Genomic DNA, 22,138 nt, shown 5'->3' on the forward strand with positions numbered 1-22,138 from the left:
GCGGGACGTGCGTACGTGCGTGCGTGCGTGCGCGCTCGCGGTGGCGGCGGCGGATCGGAGAGGCCAGAGCCGGAGACCGAGCTGGGATCGGGCCCCGGGCGGGGGCGGTGCGAGCGGCGCCGAGCGGACCCTGGGGGCGGGGACGGAGCCGGGGCGGGCGGGACTGGAGCGGAGCCCGGGAACGAGGCGGGAGGTCCCAGGGTCTCGGGTCGGGGGGGGTGGAGCCGCACTTCGTCGCCGCGGGGGTGCCGGGACTCCGGCCGCAGTGCCGCCGCCATCACGGACTTCCTGTGGGACAAGCGCACGGGCCTCGCCGCCAGAACGGTGAGCGCGCGGGCTGGCGGGCCGCGGGGCCGCGCGGAAAGATGGCGACCGCGGGGCGGGCGGGGGTAGCCTTGGGCTGGGGGCACGGCGGCGGGGCGAGAGGAGAGGAGGAGGAGGGTAGGGACCTGCAAAGCGGCGGAGGTGAGGGGTAGGGAGCAGAGGTGGGAGATGAGCGTGCCTTGGAGGGACCCGGGCGGACCCGGGAGGACCTCCAGCAAACTTGGGAGGGGCCCGAGTAGGGGAAGGGGTGATGGAGCAGGGAGGGGAGCGGTTCCCGAGAGGAGAAAGAGCAGAATATCAAAGTTGGAGCGGGGCTGGAGATGAGGAGGACCCGCCGTGTCACTGGGAGGGCATGGAAGGAGTTTGACTCCAAGAGTTCGTTCTGGATTTTCTGAGCGAGAAAGGAGGGGGAAAGGTTTATAAGTTGGGAAAGGTAAACTGCAGGTGCTTCTGGTGGGGGGGAGGGCGTGAGAAACTTTGGTGGCCGTGTGCCGTGTGCGGAGAGGATGTTTGTGTGGCTGTGCTGAACAAGCTTGGGTTACCCTGTGGCGGGGGGGGGGTGAAATCTGCAGCTTGCGTCTTTGCCACAGGCCTTCTAGACCAGGACCGAGTCCGATATCACCCTCCTCGATTTGAGGAGGTTGGGAAGTAGAAAGCTCAGAATGAGAGCCAGATGTTGGAATCATTAAGCCTTTCCACACCTAGCCCCCCCCGCCCCCAAGACTTCAGTCCCTGGGCCTGTTGAATTTTATTTTGCTGTCATATTTTTATTTTTCTGGATTGTGACAGTGATTTCTCTCTTGATTTCTTTCCTTTAAGGAAGAAAAGCGTTTGTGCACCATGCCATTCCGATTCCAATAACTAACTGGAAGGAGGCCAGCTTTTAGCCAAGCAGTGCTGATACTAATTAAAAACCAGTTATTCTCTATTTCCTAAGCAGGAGGGGAGGGGCAAATGGAAATCAGACTGCAGCTTGGGGCCTTCTGTATTAAAAAGTTTTGAGGAGAGTTTGGCCCGTGGTGATAGCCAGTGAGAGTTGACTAAGGCAGTTCAAGAGGTCAGACCCAAATCCCTGGAGCCTGCCTATATTTGGTGTATGCCACCGCATGTAGAAACCAGGTATGCTGGATTGCTGCCCACAGGACACAGAATGGTCTAGTTGGGGAGGTAGAGATACACTCTTCATTGTAAAACGTGTATTGTGATAGCATATGCTAAAATGTTACCCTGGTGGGTCGTGAGGAACTCGCATGCAGCCGATGGAGCTTAGACTCCGGCCAGGGGTGAACCGTGGCAGTGTGCATCAATTACACAGTCTCACCTGGAATGAGCTGTGGCCCCGACCCGAAGACTTCACGGAGCCAAGTTTGAGGAAAGTCCATAGAGCAATGAGAGGAAAGGGCTGGGGGCGCGGGGCAGGCTCCTAGAGTTTTCTAGCGGAGTTGTCAAGTGATACGTACTCCCATTGAAGAGGAATCGTGAGCACAAGGAAGTTGTGGGAGGTGAAAAGAGGTGGGAGTGGCAGCAGAAAGCAGCTTCGCGCCCCTGGGGCAGCCAGTGCTTGGAGGGGAGCTCCGAAAACTCCGAGCCTGTCTCCACTATTTCTCTTTCTCCTTTTCTTCCAGATGCCTCATCCCCGAAGGTACCATTCCTCAGAGCGAGGCAGCCGGGGGAGTTACCACGAACACTATCGGAGCCGGAAGCATAAGAGACGAAGAAGCCGCTCCTGGTCAAGTAGCAGTGACCGGACCCGGCGGCGCCGGCGGGAAGACAGCTACCACGTCCGTTCCCGGAGGTGAGGCTTCAGGGGGAAAAACCCCTCCTCGGGGTCGCTCACTCATTTATTTATTCAGCAGAGATTTATTGGTTAGATGCTGAGCGGTTGGGGTAAGGGGCCACTCAGGGCTGTTACCAGAATGAGCCATTTGCACTGTGGTGTTAAGAGTGCTATCATAGAGGAAGGGCGTGGTAAGGGGCTGAGGAAGCATCTAGCAGGTTTGGTTGGATTGGGGCAGGATGTGTAATTCAAGAACCAGGGTGAAGTGTCTCGGGCGAAGGGAGAGGAAGTGTAAAAGAGTCGGGTCTAGAGATAGCTAAGGACGTAACAGACAAGACAAAGTGAGCGTCTGCGTGTTCAGCGTGGGAGGGGTGGGTTAAGGATAGTTTGGAGCAAAACTGGATGTCAGTCAGGAACGACTCAGGAAAGAAATGGCTCTTTGTTCCATCTGTTATGTCACTAGTGGCAGGTGGGGGGCGGGGGAGGCCCCCAGAGGGAGCGGTTCTGCCTGTGTCCCTTCGGGGGTCTTGGTGGCATGCAGGTGTGGGGATCCTCGTCTGCTCTTAATGATTTCACTCCTCTGGTCCTTGGTCCTCAGAATGACCCCATGAGTGTCTGAGAGCAGTTCTTCCAGCATCGTTCTTTGTCCTTGTTGAGGGAGGACCTCGTCCTGTCGTGGGGCAAGGAGTGTGGCCTGAACAGATGCACCTAATGGGTGTCTGTTGTCCAACAGCAGCTACGATGACCGTTCATCGGACCGGCGGGTGTACGACCGGCGATACTGTGGCAGCTATAGGCGCAACGATTACAGCCGGGACCGGGGAGAAGCGTGCTACGACGCGGACTACCGGCACTCCTATGAGTACCGTCGGGAGGACAGCAGTTACCGCAGCCAGCGCAGCAGCCGGAGGAAGCACAGGCGGCGGAGGCGGCGCAGCCGGACGTTCAGCCGCTCGTCTTCGGTGAGTGCTCGCCCAGGCCCTTCCTCTCCCCACTCCTCTCCGGCCCTCTAGGACCCTGGTAAGTGAGAAGTACCCTTGTTTTTAGCTGAGCACTGGGGCAGGAACACTGAGGTGGGCACTGAGTCTCTGCTCTCTCGGAAGCTCTCCAGCTCTCGGAGGGCCCTGGAATCTGCTTTGGAGGTGGCCGGGCCGGAGCATTTGTACCCCGGTGCCTTCCTCGGCATGCTGGGCCTGTTGTGTTGGGGACAGCTCCTCTGTCCCAGACGCCTCCACTCTGTAGTGGAGACCTTGCCTGTGAATTGCCTTTCTCCCCCAAGCTCTGGGCTCCACGGCCCCTCAGTAGGTGGGCTCGGGTGGGGGCAAAGGGAGATCGGTGCCTGCCTGGAAGGGCATTGTGTAGAGCATGGGGTTGCGGGTGACACTGGCAACGACACCACTTCTCTGCTCTGCCCGTTCCTCTCCCTGTTCCCGTTTTGGGTTTGGGGACTTGGGATTATGCGCCGCTCTCTCTTCTCACCCCGATCCGCCTTACTGCATCTGACGTGTTCCCTTCCACTGTCCCCCATCATCGTCTGTCCCCCCTGGCTGGGCGCCTGTGACCGGTGACCCCTCCACCACCCACCCCGCCTCCCTCCGGCCCCCGCTCCGACACCTGGCTTGCTCCGACCCCCCCCGCCCCCCGACAGCAGCACAGCAGCCGGAGAGCCAAGAGTGTAGAGGACGACGCTGAGGGCCACCTCATCTACCACGTCGGGGACTGGCTACAAGAGCGATGTACAAGCCAAATCGTAACAATCCTATAGCCTGTAATGGTCCCATAGCCATCCTAACGTCCCGAGCCAACCCAAGTCACAGCCTCTTGCCTTTCCTCAGTGGTGTTGTTTATCTGGGTGGTTTGAGTTGCTGTTGAGAATTGACCTCTGCTGTCCACTCCCAGCTCTCATGGCCCCTGGGTTAAAGGTGGTGGGACTCACACAGGGGTGTTCTTCCCCTGTGACCATCTGTATCTGTTCCCCCTTCCTTCATCTCACCCCAGGTTGCCATACCCTTTTTGCTTCCAACTCAGCTCATTCCCCACCTTCTCTCCCTCCCTCTCCCCGACCCTGCTCTGTTTCATTTCAGATGAAATTGTCAGCACGTTGGGAGAGGGGACCTTCGGCCGGGTTGTCCAGTGTGTCGACCATCGCAGGTAACTATAGCCCCTCCCTGCTCTGTACTCCTAGGCGTGGAGAGGTGCTGAGGGTCAGTCTGGGGGTGTTTTTGCTGATTGGCCAAAGGTAGGATTTCTTAACCCCCGGACAGCCCCGTTCATTTTGAGATGTTCTCGATGACCCAGCAAAAACCTCTTCTGGCCACCACAGGGGTGGGGCTCGAGTCGCCCTGAAGATCATTAAGAACGTGGAAAAGTATAAGGAAGCAGCTCGACTTGAAATCAACGTCCTGGAGAAGATCAACGAGAAGGACCCTGACAATAAGAAGTAAGCAGCAGGGGGGTGTGTGGGGGTCTGAGAGGCTCCACTCCTGTACAGGAGAACCCAAACCCTCCCGGCCTGGGTTAGGCAGGCAGGGGAGTCCTGGGCCTTCTCATCCATTCATCTTTTCGTCATCATCTTAGACTAGTAGGACATTAGGGCAGGAAGAGAGGGTGTGTGACATTGTCTAGTCTGTTCCCCTTGTTGTCAGGGCACTTAGATTGCTCTGCACTTTGGCTCCAGCCAGGGTGGCCTCTGTAGAGCTCTGCCCTGGAAATGGCCGAGACTGAGAATCAACATTTTCCGTGAAAAATCACTTGAGCCTTTTGATATCTAGAACCGTGTTGCTGAGGCGACAGACATTTACGTGTAATATTTGTGTCCACGCGCCAAATTTTGTAAGCCAACGTGGAAGAAGGGCATTAAGGAGACGGCCAGTAGAAACGCGGGGCCCACTGGCAGCCGACGGTGAATGGATCTCAGGAGTGGGAGCCGGGGTCAGGGTTTAGGAATGACAGTTTGACAGTTCAGGGTCCACACCGGAGACCGGCACCAACAGCTCTTCAGCAAATGGAATCTTTTTTAACTATTTAAAATGATGCAGGAAAATGGTGTGAACCTTGGGTCTGCCAGAAAGGCCGTTCGCTGGCCGAACTGAATTTGTTGGTCATACTGCCCGGCAGGTTTTTACCCGCAGATGTGGACTCAGCTGCCCTGCAGCCCCTCCTTGTCGGAAGGGTGGTGGGCAGATAGGAGCTCATCAGACCTCCCCCTTCCCTCATCTCTTCTCAGCCTCTGTGTCCAGATGTTTGACTGGTTTGACTACCATGGCCACATGTGTATCTCCTTTGAGCTCCTGGGCCTTAGCACCTTCGATTTCCTCAAAGACAACAACTACCTGCCCTACCCCATCCACCAAGTGCGCCACATGGCCTTCCAGCTGTGCCAGGCCGTCAAGTGTGAGTGGGGCGGGCCGAGATGGACTCTGGGGCAGCCCCTCCCTCCGTTGGGCCTCTTCTGTGTCAGTGAGCAGTGGTGAAGCCCCTAAACTGTCAGCTCGATTATCTGCAGTTCTTTCATTCACTGTCATGTTGACACCTCCTTAACTCCTTGACCAGTGTTCTCACCGTCATCGATTGGTCTTCCTCCACATCCAGCCTAGCAGGAGCTGGAAGAGAAAGCCTTTGAAATCAAAGCATTGATCGGATTACCTCTTTTTTCCTTCATTTCCCTCTCTTGGGAAAGTAGAAGTCAGGTTGCAAGCACAGAGACAAAAAGTCTGCCCTAGCTAGAGGCTTACATTTGTCTGAGCTGAGATGCTCTCTGTTTCCACCAGAGCAGGTGCGGCCAGGGACTAAGGCAAACAAGGGGCCAGATGGGGGGTCCAGACACAAGTACATGGTTCCCCTTGGGTCTTCCTGACTATGCAGTTTCCCAGAGTTGAATTCACGGAACGTCAGATAGGCACGCACATCAAGGAACAGAACTGCAGTGCGTAGCAAACTCTTTGTACGTCAGTTGAGAATCATGTTTGTTCTCTGATACTGATAAGCATTGTGCTTCTTAGACCAGGCATTTCATTTGGAAGTAGGGCAGAAAGCAGCCTAGTGATTCTGGATCTGCCTCCTCACCAACTTTGAGCCAGGTGACCAAGCTTGGGGTCACTGGTGCCAGTTAGCCCTGGCCACCTAGAACAACCCTGACCTGGTCTTCTCCCCTGCAGTCCTCCATGATAACAAGCTGACACATACGGACCTCAAGCCTGAAAATATTCTGTTTGTGAATTCAGACTATGAACTCACCTACAACCTAGAGAAGGTAAGATGGACAGGCGGCCGGGCCTTAAAGCCCCTCTCTCCTCCCTGTTACTTTCTCCCATGTTCTCTCCCAGTATGGCTCTGACTAGGTAAGCCCGAATACCAAAATAGAGTGAAAGGGAGAGATTTAAGGGACGCTTGGGGGCTCAGTCAGTTAAGTATCCAACTTTGGCTCAGGTCATGATCATGGTTCATGAGCTCGAGCCCCTGCGTCGGTCTGTGTGCTGACAGCTCGGAGCCTGGAGCCTGCTTCGGATTCTCTGTCTCCCTGTCTCTCTCTGTCAAACACAAATAAACAAAAAAAAAATTTTTTTGAAGATTTAAGAAGATATAATTTGGAAGAGAACTTGGAAGGAGGAGCTCAGAGAACTTTCCAATAGAGAGCAAATGCTTTCGAGATACTTGGTTGGGACTTTTTTTCTCTGTAGGAAAGCTCAGTTCTGGACCTATTTTCAGAAGCACCGTAGTACCAGTGCGTGGGAAATGTCCGCATACGCAGGGACTTGTGTGCTCTCCCATGATCCCACTCCTAAGTCACCTGCAGGATACGGGGAAGCTGTAAAGCAGATTCTCCTTTGTGCATGGGAGCAAGCAGGGGGTGAAGTTGCTTTTTTTCAGGCTTGAAAGCACTCTAAAGAGTAGTGGTAGAATCTTGGTCTCAGGTGGCTGGGTCCATCCTCCTCCTGCTCTGCTCCTAGAAACGAGATGAACGCAGCGTGAAGAGCACAGCTGTGCGGGTGGTGGACTTTGGTAGTGCCACCTTTGACCATGAACACCACAGTACCATCGTCTCCACTCGCCATTACCGAGCACCAGAGGTCATCCTCGGTGAGTGGGGGCGAGTAGGGGAATGGACTCGTCCGAGGGTGGGCGGTGGGGAGGGTGGGGCCCCCTAAGCACCGTCTAACACCTTGTTCCTCCCATTCCCACTAGAGTTGGGCTGGTCACAGCCTTGTGATGTGTGGAGCATAGGCTGCATCATCTTCGAGTACTATGTTGGCTTCACCCTGTTCCAGGTAAGCGGTGGAGTGTCTTATGTCCCCACCTGGCATTTTCCTGCCTGGGTTCCTGGTCTGCCAGGGACCTGTCTGCTCACTCCTCCCCTTTGCTAATCATCCCGGAAGCTGGTCCTCAGCAGCCCGTTTGCAGCACCGTGCTCAGTTCTGTCTTCGTTTCGCAGACGCACGACAACAGAGAGCATCTAGCCATGATGGAAAGGATCTTGGGTCCTATCCCTTCCCGGATGATCCGGAAGACGAGGTGAACCTTGAGTTGGGGGGAGCTTAACCCCTTTTCCTTTCTCTCCTCGAAATGGGTCGATTTCACATCATTTTCTTTTTTCTTTGACACCTTCCCTCCTCCCAGCTACTGTAAGATGGGGGAATGAGGGAAATGTCCCCCAACAAAAGGAACCTCCTGATTCTTCAACCTCCCCTTCCCCTCTAGGAAGCAGAAATACTTCTATCGGGGCCGCCTGGATTGGGATGAGAACACATCAGCAGGGCGCTACGTGCGAGAAAACTGCAAACCACTGCGGGTGAGCCAGGCTGGGGATACCTTGCGCCCACTGGCCAGAGGGCATTTCCTTCTTCAGGTGGTTTGCCCCTGGACTGCACTTCACGAGAGAGGGTTAGGAAAGAAGGGGGGAAACTGAAATGCCCGTCGGGGTATCGTAGAGCTACGCGGGAGTGGTTTTGTGGAGGGAAGGAGGTTAGATAGCCGTGGATTTCTTGAGCCAACCAGAGATCACAGTAATGTCCTGGGTTCTGTAGGTCAGACAGAAAAGAATAAACCACCCTTGAAGAGCTTACATTTTAACGAGGAGCTAAAGAAGATTCATGACGTTGACAAGGATGTACAAGCAGAAAGAACCTTCAGAGAGTATGAAGGAGTAATGGTGCTAGTGGGAGGGAGCTGAGCAGTAGTATCCGCAGCGCTCGTAAGGTCGTGTTCCCAGTAGCATTCATAACGGCAGAGGCTTGGTCCTCTGAGGTTGAAAGTTAGGGCCTTGAAGAAAAAGGGCAGGAACTGTAAGGCGTCGTGCCTCACCTTTTCCCTGCCCTCCACCACCAGCGGTATCTGACCTCCGAGGCAGAGGAACACCACCAGCTCTTCGATCTGATTGAAAGCATGCTAGAGTATGAACCTGCTAAGCGGCTGACCTTGGGTGAAGCCCTTCAGCATCCTTTCTTCGCCCGCCTTCGGGCTGAGCCACCCAACACCAAGTTGTGGGACTCCAGTCGGGATATCAGTCGGTGACGATCAGGCCCTGGGCCCCCCTGCGTGTCCTGCAGCAGTGGGTGTCCAGTCCAGGACACTGGTGCTTTTTTATATAAGAGAACAGAGCCGGAGCCAGCTCCTTCCTCCTGGCTCCCTGTATACCTGTGAATATGTGAAATAGTGTAAATACGGAAGAACTTGTACCTACTGCTTCGTCCCCAGCCTTGTACAGAATGCTGTTCCTTCCCACACTCTTCCCGCCGTCACCTGCCCCCTCGCTGTTGAGCTGGACAGGGCAGGATGAGGTGACCGGGTGGCATCTATCCCATGTTTTATAAGGAATTTTGTACAGTCTTTGTGAAATAAAAATGACGTGCTTCATGCGACCCCCCACTCCTGGAGTTCGAGGTCTGGGACGCCGGGCTGGAGGGATGAGAAGACCGGCCACCCTTCTGAGTTTGTGGGCCCAGGGGGTCCATCCTCGCCCCCCTGCACCGTCCTGAGCCCGGCCGCCGGCTCGTCCGGTGTGTCGCGAGAGGGTTGCGGTGGCCGGGGAGTTCCTGTGGGCCAGTCGGGGGCACTCGTCTGAGTGCTGTGCGGGGGGGCAGGGGCCCGGGGCAGCCGGACTCCGGTTGCGGAAGCGTGCGCAGGGCCTGCGGCGGCTCCAGCCGGTTGGCGGGCCCGCCCTCCGACGCGGGGCCCGCCGGGACGTGTAGTTCGTTGCGGGGCGGGGCCGCGGCGTCACGTGGGGCGCTTCCGTCCTCGCCCGTAGCGGAGGCGCAGGCGCAGCCGGCCGCCGCTGCGGGGATCCTCGGGACCCTTCCGGTCTCCGCGGCCAATCCGTGCACGGCGGAGCGGGCGGACCGACGGGAGCGGAGGGAGCTCCGGGAGCCGCCGCCGCCGCCGCCGCGCAGGGGCGTGGAGGGCAGGGGCGGCCCAGGCCGCAGTTGCAAACATGGCTCAGAGCAGAGACGGCGGAAACCCCTTCGCCGGCCCCGGCGAGCTTGACAACCCCTTTCAGGTGACGCCGGCCTTCTTTGGGTAGCTCGGCCGACTCCTCTCGCTTCTGGACGGGCTAACTTGTTGTATTCCCATTCCTGACATTTGTGCCGGGGGAGGGCCGCCACGTGGGGGTGACGGTGACTCCAGACCAGTGAGCACGCGGGGGGCGGGCCGTGCCCCTGTAAGGAGCTGGTGCTAACAGCGCGGTGAAGGGTTTGGGGCAAATGCTGGGGCAACGGCGTGGCCTCCAACGAGCCACAGGCGTTAGGAGAGGCCCCCGTCAGTTCCCCCAGAGGCACCAGAGGCACCAGGTGCCCGCTGAGCCGCAGCTCTCTGCCCGCAGGACCCAGCGGTGATCCAGCACCGACCCAGCCCGCAGTATGCCACCCTTGACGTCTACAACCCTTTTGAGACCCGGGAGGTGAGGTTCTGGAGAGCATAGGATGACAAGGAAGGGGAGGGTGTGCCAGTAAGCTCACTCTGTCGGGATACAGGGGACTTTTCTGCGTGCAGAGGAAGGGACACTGTGATCTTAACTCCCTGAGAGAGGCCGGTCCGCCCTGGGCTGCCTAAGCCTTCTGGAGACACCAGGGTCAATGATCCCGTTGGAGCTCCCAGTGGTAGTCCTGGCGGGGGGTGGGGGGTGGCTGGAGACTGACAGGGCCTGAACCAAGGCTGTGTTTGGGGAGGCTTCTCTGAACAAAGTAAATTATGGGACTGGTTGGAGTTGAGTAAACGAGTCATGCTTAGGTGTGCCTCCAGAAGGCAAGCAGTGAGGGCTGGACCTGTTGTTCCACTGGAGTAGAAAGTGCCGAGACTTTAAAAGAGAAAGAGGGGCGCCTGGGTGGCTCAGTCGGTTAAGCCTCCGGGTTTGGCTCAGGTCATGATCTCACGGTCGGTGAGTTCAAGCCCCGCGTCGGGCTCTGTGCTGACAGCACAGAACCTGGAGTCTGCTTTGGACTCTGTGTCTCCCTCTCTCTCTCTGCCCCTTCCCGCCCTCCCCCGCCACCCCTGTCCTCCACGCTTTCTCTCTCAAAATGAATAAATATTAAAAATAATAATAATAAAATAAGAGCCAAGAGCTTTAAAAAGTGGAGGGGGTGGGTTCGGTGGATGAGTGTCTCGAGTTCCGGCTAAGGAATTGGATGTGAGGGGTGGTAAGGGCTGACCGGTTTGGCTCTCTGTGGGGGAGGGGGCGGGGAAGGGGACCCAGATGCAGAGGTAGACAGTCTCTGGATACCTTCGTCGGGAGGGATCAGGTGATCCCTAAGGCCTTTTCCAAAACCAACAGCCCCCACCAGCGTATGAGCCTCCGGCCGCGGCCCCGTTGCCTCCCGCCTCGGCTCCCTCGTTGCAGTCCTCCAGAAAGCTCAGCCCTACAGAACCCAAAAACTATGGTTCCTACGGCACCCAGGTAAACAGCAGGTGTGAGTGGGGGTGGGCTGTGGGGGCCAGACCTGGGCCCAGGGCTCACATCTCTCCCCCCTCGCCCCGCACACACTGGGCAGGCCTCAGCTGCAGCAGCCACAGCCGAGCTGCTAAAGAAGCAGGAGGAGCTGAACCGGAAGGCCGAGGAGTTGGATCGGAGGGAGCGGGAGTTGCAGCACGCCGCCCTGGGGGGCGCAGCCGGTAAGCGGTCCGTGGGCGGGGCGTGTTCCACACTTACAAGGAGCAAAACGAACGTGAGCGAGTGGGCTCTGGAGCCACATTGCTGACTTGGAATTTGGGCACTAATTGAATTTGGGTACTCCCTGCCTATGAGCGCTTAGGTAAGTTACTTAATCTTGAGTGCCTCGGTTTTCTTACTTTTTTTTCTAACATTTATTTATTATTGAGAGACAGAGAGAGACAGAGCATGAGCAGGGGAGGGGCCGAGAGATGGGGAGACACAGAATGTGGAGCAGGCTTCAGGCCCCGAGCTGTCAGCACAGAGCCCGACGCAGGGCTCGAACCCACAAACTGTGAGATCACGACCTGAGCCGAAGTCGGACACTCAACCGACTGAGCCACCCAAGTGCCCCTCAGTTTTCTTACTTTTTGAAAAAATACTTACTTATTTAAGTGATCTCTACACCCAGCATGGGGCTTGAACTCACGACCCTGAGATCAAGAGTCACACGCTCTTACGACGGAGCCAGCGGGTGCCCCCGTTTCCTTGTTTGTAAAACAAAGGTAACATAACGTTTGTGCTTGTTGGACAGGACTGTTGTGAGAGGGACACACAAGGCCCTCCGCGCAAAGCGCTTGACAGTCCTTCGAAGTCGCCAATAATAGAAAACACTGTCGGCCTTGTTTTTGCCACTCTCTTCTGTCTCCTCGGACCCTGAACTGGAGATGGAAGAGAGGACCTGGGGCGGAAGGGAGGGTGGTGATTCCTTTGTTGGTCTCTGCCTCACTTCCGGGGTCTTCCCGCTCTCTCTGTGCCTTACAGCTCGACAGAACAACTGGCCCCCTCTACCTTCTTTTTGCCCAGTCCAGCCCTGCTTTTTCCAGGACATCTCCATGGAGATCCCCCAAGAATTTCAGAAGACCGTATCCACCATGTACTACCTCTGGATGTGTGAGTAGTGACAAGCCTTTTCGGGAGGGAGAGTGCAGGTAGCACCTTTACATCTTTCCTGCCCCGGTGCCCACTCTCCGAGAACTCAGCATTTCATCTCTGCTCGACTTTTGAGGGGTTTTTTTTTGATGTTTATTTTTGAGAGAGAGTGTGAGCAGGTGAGGGGCAGAGAGAGGGAGACACGGAATGCAAAGCAGCTCCAGGTTCTGAGCTGTCAGCACAGAGCCTGATGCAAGGCTCGAACCCCTGAATGGTGAGATCACGACCTGAGCTGAAGTCATACGCTCAGCCGACTGAGCCACCCAAGCGCCTCTCAACTTCTGAGTTTAAGGCTAATTTCACCAGGAGTTTTCCTGGGCGACTCCTTTTGTAGTATCTAGAAGCTGTTCTCCGGCCTCCTAGCAAAAGTGTGTTCTTGTCTTCCCCCGCCTCTTGTTCCGGTGCGTAAACATTTTCTGAGTCCTTTAAATGTCTTTGCAAAGAGACCTGTCTCCCCTGTTGAGTTGAGGATTTGGTGAAGGCAGGAGTCCCTTTCCTTACTCTGCCGTATTTGCCGAGGAGGGCGTGGGGGGCTCCTACGGGAGGGGGGCTCTCGTTGCCATCCAGGCTCACCATCCTGCGCCTCCGTCCCTCAGGCAGCACGCTGGCTCTTCTTCTGAATTTTCTTGCCTGCCTGGCCAGCTTCTGCGTGGAGACCAGCAACGGCTCGGGCTTCGGGCTCTCTATCCTCTGGGCCCTCCTTTTCACACCCTGCTCCTTTGTGTGCTGGTACCGGCCCATGTATAAGGCCTTCCGGTAAGCTGAGGCCAGGGGTGGTGGAGAACCTTAGGTGGGCCCCACGTCTGCTGCTCCTGCCCTAACTCTTCTCCCACCCTCCCCATTTTTTCTGTCCCGCAGGAGCGACAGTTCATTCAATTTCTTCGTTTTCTTCTTCATTTTCTTCGTCCAGGATGTGCTCTTTGTCCTGCAGGCCATTGGCATCCCAGGTTGGGGGTTCAGGTCCGTGAAGCTGCCATCCACCCTCTCCCTTCCCCTCATTCCGCCAGACCAAGTCAGCCCTGGGTACTGGGGTAGGGGTTGTTCAGGAGGAGGGGGTGTGGTGTTTTACGCTTGGGAGGTGCTAGCTCCACGAGAGAGATAGGACCTACTTCCAGGATAGAGAGCCCAGTCAGAATTCTAGACAGGCGTAGGTTTGGGGGAGGAGAGGTGCATGTGGCCAACCTGAGACGGCTTCCTGGGGGAAGCATGCGTAAGCACTTTTGAAGAGGGGACGGAGACCCCCTCAACAGAAAGGCCCGTTCGGAGCGAGGATGTCTGGAAAGGCTTGGAGAGCCCGCGGCCAGTCGTTCAGAAGCTGGGAGTGAACTTTGAAGAGAGTGGTTGTAGTTTGGGATCCTGGTACTTGGAGAGCCGCCAGGCTGACAGGGGAGCGACCCCTGGTGGGATGGGTGGGAATAGGGCACGTTTGCTCCCTAGCCAGCCAAGAAACGGGGAGGACTGAGGCCCTGCCGCGAGTGGCCCCTCTTCACCGCCGCCCCCTTCCCCTCCTGGCAGTGGCTGGATCTCCGCGCTGGTGGTGCTGAAGGCCAACCCGGCGGTGGCCGTGCTCATGCTGCTGGTCGCCCTGTTCTTCACTGGCATCGCTGTACTGGGGATTGTGATGCTGAAGCGGGTGAGAGGCTGTGTTCGAGGTGGGGAGGTGGGCGGGAAGGGTGAGATCATGGGCCCCTCGGGGCCTGGGGAGGGGCGGTCATTCTGGAGGAAGTCGGGAGGGCCTGGCTGACCGGAGGCTTCTCTGCTAATGGACCTCTGGGGAGGTTGTGTGTGTGTGTGTGTGTGTGTGTGTGTGTGTTTTGGGAGGGAGCCAAGGACGAATAGCTAGAGCGGCAGCGAGTGCTGGTGGTGCTGTCGGGTGGGGATAACGGTAGCAGAGCGCACGGTAATGACCGCGCCATGTTCTTGCAGATCCACTCCTTGTACCGGCGCACAGGTGCCAGCTTTCAGAAGGCCCAGCAAGAGTTTGCCGCTGGGGTCTTCTCCAACCCTGCGGTGCGAACCGCAGCTGCCAACGCAGCCGCCGGGGCTGCCGAAAATGCCTTCCGAGCCCCCTGACGCCCGTCGGGGCTGCCCTGGCCCTGCCGCTCGGGGGAGCTCACTTAGCCCCCCTCCCTGAGGTCTCTGGGACTTGGTGAGGCGCGCTGCTCGAGGCCTTCTTTCTAGTGCCCCCCGCTCCCACGGCCGTGACTGCTAACCCTGACTTCGGGATGCGGGAAGCCCACTGTGACCCAGTCTCCGCTTGCCCCGCCACCCCCCAATCAGGCCACACTACTGCCAGCTCTTACACACCCCAACCCAGCGTCCCTCTGCTGTGCCAAGGCTGTTGCTTCGGTTATTTAAATAAAAAGAAAGTGGAACTGGAACTCAAATCCCCGTTTCCGGCATCTTTATTGGGAACCAGGTCTTTGGAAGAGAAAGCGGAGTGCGGCGGCGGGGTCTGAGGCGGAAGCAGAGTGCGAGCTTCGAAGGGAAGGCCGGGCGCGGGCGGCTTGGCCACCGACGGCCAAGGCGCCGCCGCCCCTGCCGGGAACGCCGCGGGCCCGGGGCCCGAGGGGCTGGGCGGGGCCGGCGCGGGCGCCCGTTCCCGGGGTGCCCCGCGCCGGCCCCGCCCCCGCGGGGCTCCCCCTCCCCGCCCCTGCGCGGGGCCTGCGGGCGGACGCCGACTCCCGGGGTGCACCGCGCAGGCTCCGCCCCGCCCCCGCCCCCACCGCCCCCTCTGCGCGGGGCCTGCGGGCGGACGCCGACGCCCTGGTGGCACCGCGCAGCCCCGCCCCCGCCCCGCCCCGCCCCGCCGCGGGGCAGGACCTGCTGCCGCCCGGGACTGGGGAGCGCAGCGAGTCGCGCGGGGGGAGCGGGGCGGGCGGCCGGGCAGCCGGCGGCGCCCCGGCCTCTCCCCGCCAGGCGGTCTCAGGCCCCTGGGAACCCTCCCCGCTTCTTCCCACCCTCCCCGCCCTGCCCCGCGTTCCCGACCGCCGCCTCTCCTCACGCCTGGACCTGCCCTTCTCGGCGCCCCTGTTCTCCAGGGAGATGCGATGAGCCGGCGCCCCCGCGTCCTCATCGCCGTCCCGGGCACGGTGCCCGTCCGGTGCCCGTGGTGGGGAGGGAGCCCCCCTCGACCCCTTCGTGACGCCCCTCCCTTGGGCCCCCGCCCAGCTGGAGGCCCTGGGCCATGCCCCAGGGGACCCATCCGGGAGGTCGGCTCTAGAGCGAGGAGGGTGGAGAAGAGAGAGGACGGGGCCTTGGGCGCCTCTGAGATGCTCCCAAGCGCCGGTGGAGCCCGAGCGAGGCGCAGGCAACCGCGCGGCAGGCATGATGCCCTCGCCCAGTGACTCCAGCCGCTCGCTGACCAGTCGACCCAGCACCCGGGGCCTTACCCACCTCCGCCTCCACCGACCCTGGCTGCAGGCCCTGCTCACGCTGGGGCTGGCTCAGGTGCTCCTGGGCATCTTGGTGGTCACCTTCAGCATGGTGGCCTCCTCCGTCACCACCACCGAGAGCATCAAGAGGTCCTGCCCATCTTGGGCTGGATTCTCGGTGAGTTGGGTGCACGGTGGTTGGGTGGGGTAGGCTCCTGGGGCCCCACCCCTCCACACTAGCTGCCAGTCCAGGGGCTGGTCCCTCCTCCCTCCTCTGGGCTTCTGGTTTTCCTATAGAGCTGGGCGCACCCTGTGGTGAGGGGTCACTCGGGTGCCTCCCCCTGCCAGGCTGAGCCTGTACCCACTCTGTCCCCAGCTGGCGTTCTCCGGGGTAGTTGGCGTTGTGTCTTGGAAGCGGCCATTCACTCTAGTGGTAGGTGTTTAGGGTCTGGTGCCCACCGGGAGGCAGGTGCCCAGCACCCGAGGGGAGGCCCACAGACGCCCGGGAGAAGCGAACTGGTTGTGCAGTTTGTGCCTGCCAGGCATGAATGTCTGTGAAGGAGGGGCCCACCCGTGGTAGAGGGCACCTCTGAGGGCCCCAGCCCTGAGTGTGCACCTGATTCCCCCAGGTCTCCTTCTTCTCCTTGCTTTCGGTGCTCTGTGTCATGCTCAGCATGGCTGGCTCTGTTCTCTCCTGTAAGAACGCTCAGCTGGCCCGAGACTTCCAACACTGCTCCATGGTGAGACTGAGAAGGGAGGGTCAGAAAGAACTGGTTGGGGGAGGTGTGCAGGACCCCTGGGTTTGTCCTGACTCAGGCTCCCTCACCCTCCCCACTCCCACTCAGGAAGGGAAGGTCTGTGTGTGCTGCCCCTCCATTCCCCTGCTTCGGCCCTGTCCAGAGTCGGGGCAGGAACTGAAGGTTGCCCCCAACTCCACCTGTGACGAAGCCCGAGGGGCCCTCAAGGTGAGCATGCGCGCCCCACCTCAGCCCTTCCTTTCTCCCCCACCATCCTGGTTTTCACCTTTGCCTCACGAGCCCAGAACTCGGGGGATTTACCCTTCCCCGGGCCCCTCTCCCATCCGTCTTCCTCTTTCCTCCAGAACCTGCTCTTCAGCGTCTGCGGGCTCACCATCTGTGCCGCCATCATCTGTACCCTCTCAGCTATTGTCTGCTGCATCCAAATCTTCTCCCTGGACCTCGTGCACACGGTGAGGGGGAGCTGGGGTCAAAGCCAACCAGGTACGATGGGGGCAGGGGCGAATGTGCTGGGACCGGGCTCAAGGGGATGGGGGCTACGGCACTGGCTTCTGCGCACCGGAGGCTGCAGGCCATGTATTAGGCACGTCTAGCATCTAGCGTAGCTAGATCCAAGGGAGGCGTCCAAGGGAGGACGAGGAGGAGAAGGACAGGGAGTGGGGAAGTATGTGACCCAACAGTGAGACTACAAGTTGGGCGGAGTCCAGAAGGAAGGTCCTAGGTGGGGATGAGGATAAAGGGTCAGTGTTGGAGCAGGAGGAGAGGACAGGTGGCAATTCTGGACAGAGATGGGGCCGTAGAGCCAGGACTTTCTAGACGTTAGAGGAAGAGCTGGTGCTGGCTGGGGGAGGGGCCGGAGCCCAGCTGCCTGAGGGGGCAGGGCCAGGACGCCGTGGAGGGGTGCAGGAGCCTAGGGGCTGTGTTCCCAGAAATCGGCCTTGCTGACCTGCTTGCTCCCCAGCAGCTGGCCCCAGAGCGCTCAGCCTCAGGCCCCTTGGGGTCTCTGGGCTGTACGTCCTCGCCGCCAGCCCCTCTGCTACACACCATGCTGGACTTGGAGGAATTTGTACCGCCGGTGCCCCCCCCACCTTACTACCCCCCAGAGTATACCTGCAGCTCGGAAACAGACGCCCAGAGGTGAGGCCTGGCAGAGTCCTGCGGGGGTGGGGGGGTGGGGGCAATGCAGCCACCTGGGTTGGCAGGGAGGGAGCTCTGTGGAGTAGGAGTGCTCTGCCAGGCTCCTTCCTCTGCCTCCCCCTCCCAGCATCACCTACAATGGCTCCATGGACAGCCCGGTGCCCTTGTACCCTACTGATTGTCCCCCTTCTTATGAGGCCGTCATGGGGCTACGAGGAGACAGCCAGGTGAGAGCGGGTCTCGGTGTGGCCTGGGGAGCTGGGACAGAGCCCGAAAAGCTCAGTGAGCTGTTGTGCCTGGACAAAGAAAACAGTAGTGCTCATGGTCTTTGTCACCCCAGCACGTGCAGGGTCATCTTTGATCTCTCCGTGGTAAGGTTGGGAGGGAGCACGAAGTACCATTTCTACTTTAAAGATGTGGAACCTGAGGCCCACATAGCTGACCCGCACAAAGTGACAAAGCTGGACTGGAATCTGGGTGTCCAGAGCTCTGTCCCGCACACGGGGTGGCCAGATCGGCGTGTAGGGCTGGCCCCTCGACACTCGTGTTTTCCGCAGGCCACTCTGTTTGATCCACAGTTTCACGACGGCTCCTGCATCTGTGAGCGCGTGGCCTCCATCGTAGACGGTGAGCAAAAAGGGGGGAGGCGAGCACGGGCCGGGCGGCCTGGGACGGCCGAGCAAGCTGGGGCCCGCTGGGCGGCTCCGTGGAGCCCTGGACTCGAGCTGCCTCCTTGGAGGCGGAACCGTTGGCAGAGTGGCCCCTGATGGGCCGGTACCGCCCCGCGCCCCCTGCCGCCCACAGTGTCCATGGACAGCGGGTCTCTGGCGCTGTCCGCCATCGGTGACCTCCCCGGGGGCTCGAGCCCGTCGGAGGACTCGTGCCTGCTGGAGCTGCAGGGCTCCGTGCGCTCCGTCGACTACGTGCTCTTCCGCTCCATTCAGCGTAGCCGCGCCGGCTACTGCCTCAGCCTGGACTGCGGCCTGCGCGGCCCCTTCGAGGACAGCCCCCTGCCGCGGAGGCCCCCCAGGGCCGCCCGCTCCTACTCCTGCTCCGCCCCCGAGGCCCCGCCCCCTTTGGGGGCCCCCACGGCCGCCCGCAGCTGCCACCGGCTGGAAGGCTGGCCTCCCTGGGTGGGACCCTGCTTCCCCGAGCTGAGGCGGCGGGTCCCACGGGGCGGCGGCCGGCCGGGGGCGGCAGCGGCCCCCCCTCCCCGCGCCCCCACTCGCCGCTTCAGCGACAGCTCAGGTTCCCTCACCCCCCCGGGGCACCGGCCTCCGAATCCGGCTCCCCCGCCACCGCTGCTGCTGCCACGGTCCCACAGTGACCCGGGCATCACCACCTCCAGCGACACCGGTGAGCATCCCCCCCGCCCCCGTCCCCCACCCAGGGTTCAGGAGCAGGCGGGCGGTCAGGGGAGTCTGGGGCCAGTGATCCCGCCAGGATCTGGGACACCCTTGAGGTGCCAGAGGCGGAAAAAAGGGTGAGTTCGCTCCTGCCCGGGGCACTTCTGGAGTGTTCGCTTCCTGAAAACGCACCATCATAACTGAGTGGCTAAAAGAGATGATTTCTGAAACCCGATTCCATGACTGGGCCGCAGTTAGTTACCCCTCCGGGCCTCAGCTCCCTACCCCCTCCCCTAGAGGTGTTAGGCAGCACAGCAGGCGCTCATCAGCTCATCACTGCCCTCGGGGCTCCTCGGGGCTCCGGGAACTGAGGGGGGTGCGGCCACCAGCGAGACCACCTTAGTTCCTGTCCGGTGGGCAGGCTGCTGAGGACGGGGCTTGGGGGCTGGAGCTCTCTCCCCGAGGGTGGTGCGATCAATGGGTGTGTCCACTGGGCACTTGCACCGTCTCCATCTCCTCCCCAGCTGACTTCAGGGACCTTTATACCAAAGTGCTCGAGGAAGAAGCTGCTTCCGTTTCCTCTGCAGATACAGGTCAGGCTGTGGTTGGTGCCCAGGGGCCAGGCGGTAGGGGAGTGCTGCCTGGCCCTATCTGCACCTCCCTTCCCATCTTCTCTCTCTTCTTCCCTCTCTCTCTCTCTCCAGGGCTCTGCTCTGAAGCCTGCCTCTTCCGTCTAGCCCGCTGCCCTTCTCCCAAGTTGCTACGTGCCCGCTCAGCCGAGAAACGGCGCCCTGTGCCCACCTTTCGAAAGGTCCCCCTGCCCTCGGGCCCTGCACCTGCCCACTCCCTGGGAGACCTGAAGAGCAGCTGGCCAGGCCGGGGCTTGGTCACTCGTTTCTTCCAGATGTCCAAGAAGGCCCCAGACCCCAGTGGCAATGGGGCCCATGGGCTTAAGCAGGTGGGAGTTAGGGGAGTCTGGGAAGATAACCCAGGAAAGCCCGGGGCTTCAGGCTGAACCACACTGATGGCCTCTCCTGCGTCCCCCTCTAGGTGCCCCACAGCCCGTGGGGCCGGCCAGGCCGAGAGAGCCTCCACCTTCGAAGCTGTGGCGACCTGAGCTCCGGCTCTTCCCTGCGGCGCCTTCTGTCTGCTCGCAGGCTGGAGCGTGCCACCCGCCCCCACAGCCTCAGCCTCAACGGGGGCAGCCGGGAGACAGGGCTCTGACCTGGGCTTCTTGCCACTGTGAACAGATCCGGGTGAATGCTGGGGCCACAGGCACCAGCTGGTTGGGACCAACAACCCCCAGCGCCCCACGCACTGGCTGACACAAAAAGAAACCCGCTGAACACCCCCAGAAGTATCCCTTTGCCTCCTACCTCCGGGGGCTCCTGCTGCTTGGCTCTGCCCCTCTGGACCAGGGGAGCTGCTGTCCTGTGCTGCATGGGCATTCAGGCTGTGGGGGAGAGGCCCCCGCTTACAGCATTGGAAGAGGAAGATAAAGTCTTATCCCCCAGCATGAAAGAGCTCTCTCTGATTTGACAGGGACACTATGGCCAGGGCAAAGGCGTGGCCCAGTGCTTAAGCACAGGGGGGCTGTGTGCCTGTGTAATGGGGTGGTAAGGCATGAAGAGTCCAAAAAATCTGGGGGACTCTCAGCTCTGCCACCTCTAGCTGCATGACCTTGGGCGAGTTATTTAACCTCAATTGCCTGATCCATAAAACATCGTGAAGATGAATGTTTGTAAAGCTCTGAATACACGGAATAAGCCTTCAATAAATTTCAATTTTCCCCTTCTCTTCTGGATCATCTTGGTCACCACTGAAATTTGTTCTGGCATCCTTCATAGTTAAGAAAATTGCCTCAAGACATTTATTTCCAGCTATCTGTGTTTCTGCTCCTTTTCATAGCAAAATGTTTTCTCTCTTCCTGCCCTCCACTTCTTGAACACTCCAGTCAGGTCCCATCCCCACCCCTCCCCAGGCACTGCTCTCGAAAAAGTGTTCCGTAGCCAAAAAGGTATCAGACCCAGTGGCCATTCCCCTGCCTGCATGTCACTTGACCCCTGAGAAACGTTTAACCCGGATAATCAGCATCTTTCCCCTTGAATTTTGCCCTTTGAAGACCTCATGCTCTCCCATTTTTTCCCTCTACCCTTTCGGTTTCCTTTGCCAGTTCCGACACCTCTGCTGAGCGGTTTAGTGCTGGAGGACCCCAGGACTCTCCCCTTGACCCCCTTCCGTTTTCTGTCTGCAAGAGGCACTCCCAAAACCTGTGGCTTTAAATAATCTACGTGTCCACGGACAACTCTCCTTGACTCCTCCACGAGCTCCAACCTCCAACTTGACATCTCTGCTTGGATGTGTAGGGGACCTTTCAGACTCAACGTGGCCACAGGTGAACCCTTACATCCCATCCCCAGCACCTGTTCCTCCACTGTTCCCATCTCGATCAACAGCACCACCGCTCAGCCGGCTGCACATTCCAGAAGCTTAGGAATCATTCTGATTTCATCTTTTCCCTCATCCAACACACCCAATCCTATCCTGAATTCACGCGTGTTTCACCACCTACCTAGTTCAAGCCACTCCCCTCCCTCCCAGCCTCTGGTCTCTTTCCACTCTTGCTAAAATCCATTCTCCGCTCGGCAAAGTGATAAGAAATCATGTCACATCGAGTCCTGCCGAAGTCTGATGGCTTCCCGCTGTATTTACAATGGTCTCCAAACTCGCCAGCACACGATGGGGTCAGGCACAGCCGGTCTCGCTGCTCCGGGAAACTGCCTCACACGAGCGCTCCGCCCCTCCTTCCCCTGCACACCTGTGCCCTGTGGCCGTGCCCCCCCCCCCCCCACCTTACTGGGCATCCCTGCTGCGTCAGTGCCACGTTGTTCTGCGCACTTGCCACTACCCAGCATCAGCTTGCTTTTGTTTTTGCTCACTGCGCTGGGTCTAATTGTCAAGTTACTGGAGCGGTGCTCGGGCAGCCACAGGGCGCGTACGAGGGCGGGGAGCAGGGCGGCGCGCTGCGCGCACGCGGCGTCAGGCGGCCAAGCTTCTGGAACAACTCCCCAGCACGACGAGCGGCCTCAGGGAGTGCTGGGGCGCGGCCGGACGGCCACGCGGTGGGAGGAACTGGGCACTGGGGTTCCCGCGGGACAGTTCCCGGGCGCTGACTGTTCCCTACCCCGAGGCTCCCAAAGGAGCCAGCTAAGGAACGCAGCCCAGCCCCGGCACGCTGGACTCGGCGGGGGACTCCGCCCCCCGTCGCCCGTTACAGTGCGCTCTCGCCGGGCGCCCGGGAGCATGCGCGCTTCTCGCCTTCCGCGCCCTCTTTCGCGTACACTCCCGAA

General features: G+C 59.5%; 3 protein-coding genes across 12 annotated transcripts; all 3 read left to right on the plus strand.

Annotated features, from left to right (window-relative positions):
- Positions 1-47: 47 nt before the first annotated feature.
- Positions 48-8,958, plus strand: CLK2 (CDC like kinase 2). Of its 7 annotated transcripts, none has more exons than XM_043569217.1 (13): positions 48-324; positions 1,950-2,119; positions 2,835-3,063; positions 3,750-3,837; positions 4,186-4,252; positions 4,425-4,541; positions 5,328-5,494; positions 6,259-6,353; positions 7,051-7,180; positions 7,286-7,368; positions 7,533-7,612; positions 7,799-7,889; positions 8,426-8,958. In XM_043569217.1, the coding sequence occupies exons 2-13, from the start codon at positions 1,950-1,952 to the stop codon at positions 8,609-8,611; spliced, it is 1,503 nt and encodes a 500-aa protein (XP_043425152.1). In that variant the 5' UTR covers positions 48-324; the 3' UTR covers positions 8,612-8,958. The 7 variants fall into 7 exon arrangements, with proteins under 7 accessions (XP_043425152.1, XP_043425154.1, XP_043425157.1 ...); XM_043569219.1 differs by having other exon boundaries at positions 71-324; positions 3,753-3,837; XM_043569222.1 differs by having other exon boundaries at positions 190-324; positions 8,125-8,958.
- Positions 8,959-9,323: 365 nt separating this feature from the next.
- Positions 9,324-14,560, plus strand: SCAMP3 (secretory carrier membrane protein 3). Its single transcript, XM_043569225.1, has 9 exons — positions 9,324-9,593; positions 9,918-9,995; positions 10,866-10,988; positions 11,083-11,203; positions 12,006-12,134; positions 12,770-12,929; positions 13,032-13,133; positions 13,689-13,806; positions 14,100-14,560. The coding sequence occupies exons 1-9, from the start codon at positions 9,528-9,530 to the stop codon at positions 14,244-14,246; spliced, it is 1,044 nt and encodes a 347-aa protein (XP_043425160.1). The 5' UTR covers positions 9,324-9,527; the 3' UTR covers positions 14,247-14,560.
- Positions 14,561-14,997: 437 nt separating this feature from the next.
- FAM189B (family with sequence similarity 189 member B) lies at positions 14,998-20,592 on the plus strand. Of its 4 annotated transcripts, none has more exons than XM_043568530.1 (12): positions 14,998-15,725; positions 15,924-15,980; positions 16,177-16,287; positions 16,393-16,512; positions 16,650-16,757; positions 17,270-17,442; positions 17,570-17,669; positions 18,000-18,069; positions 18,247-18,798; positions 19,313-19,381; positions 19,493-19,746; positions 19,839-20,592. In XM_043568530.1, exons 1-12 carry the CDS (start codon positions 15,501-15,503, stop codon positions 20,010-20,012), a joined length of 2,013 nt encoding a protein of 670 aa, XP_043424465.1. In that variant the 5' UTR covers positions 14,998-15,500; the 3' UTR covers positions 20,013-20,592. The 4 variants fall into 4 exon arrangements, with proteins under 4 accessions (XP_043424465.1, XP_043424463.1, XP_043424466.1 ...); XM_043568531.1 differs by having other exon boundaries at positions 15,021-15,725; positions 17,267-17,442; positions 19,376-19,381; XM_043568529.1 differs by having other exon boundaries at positions 15,022-15,725; positions 17,267-17,442.
- Positions 20,593-22,138: the final 1,546 nt, after the last annotated feature.

Source organism: Prionailurus bengalensis, chromosome E4 (assembly GCF_016509475.1).
Source record: "Prionailurus bengalensis isolate Pbe53 chromosome E4, Fcat_Pben_1.1_paternal_pri, whole genome shotgun sequence".
In the NCBI taxonomy this organism is placed as follows: Eukaryota; Metazoa; Chordata; class Mammalia; order Carnivora; family Felidae; genus Prionailurus; species Prionailurus bengalensis.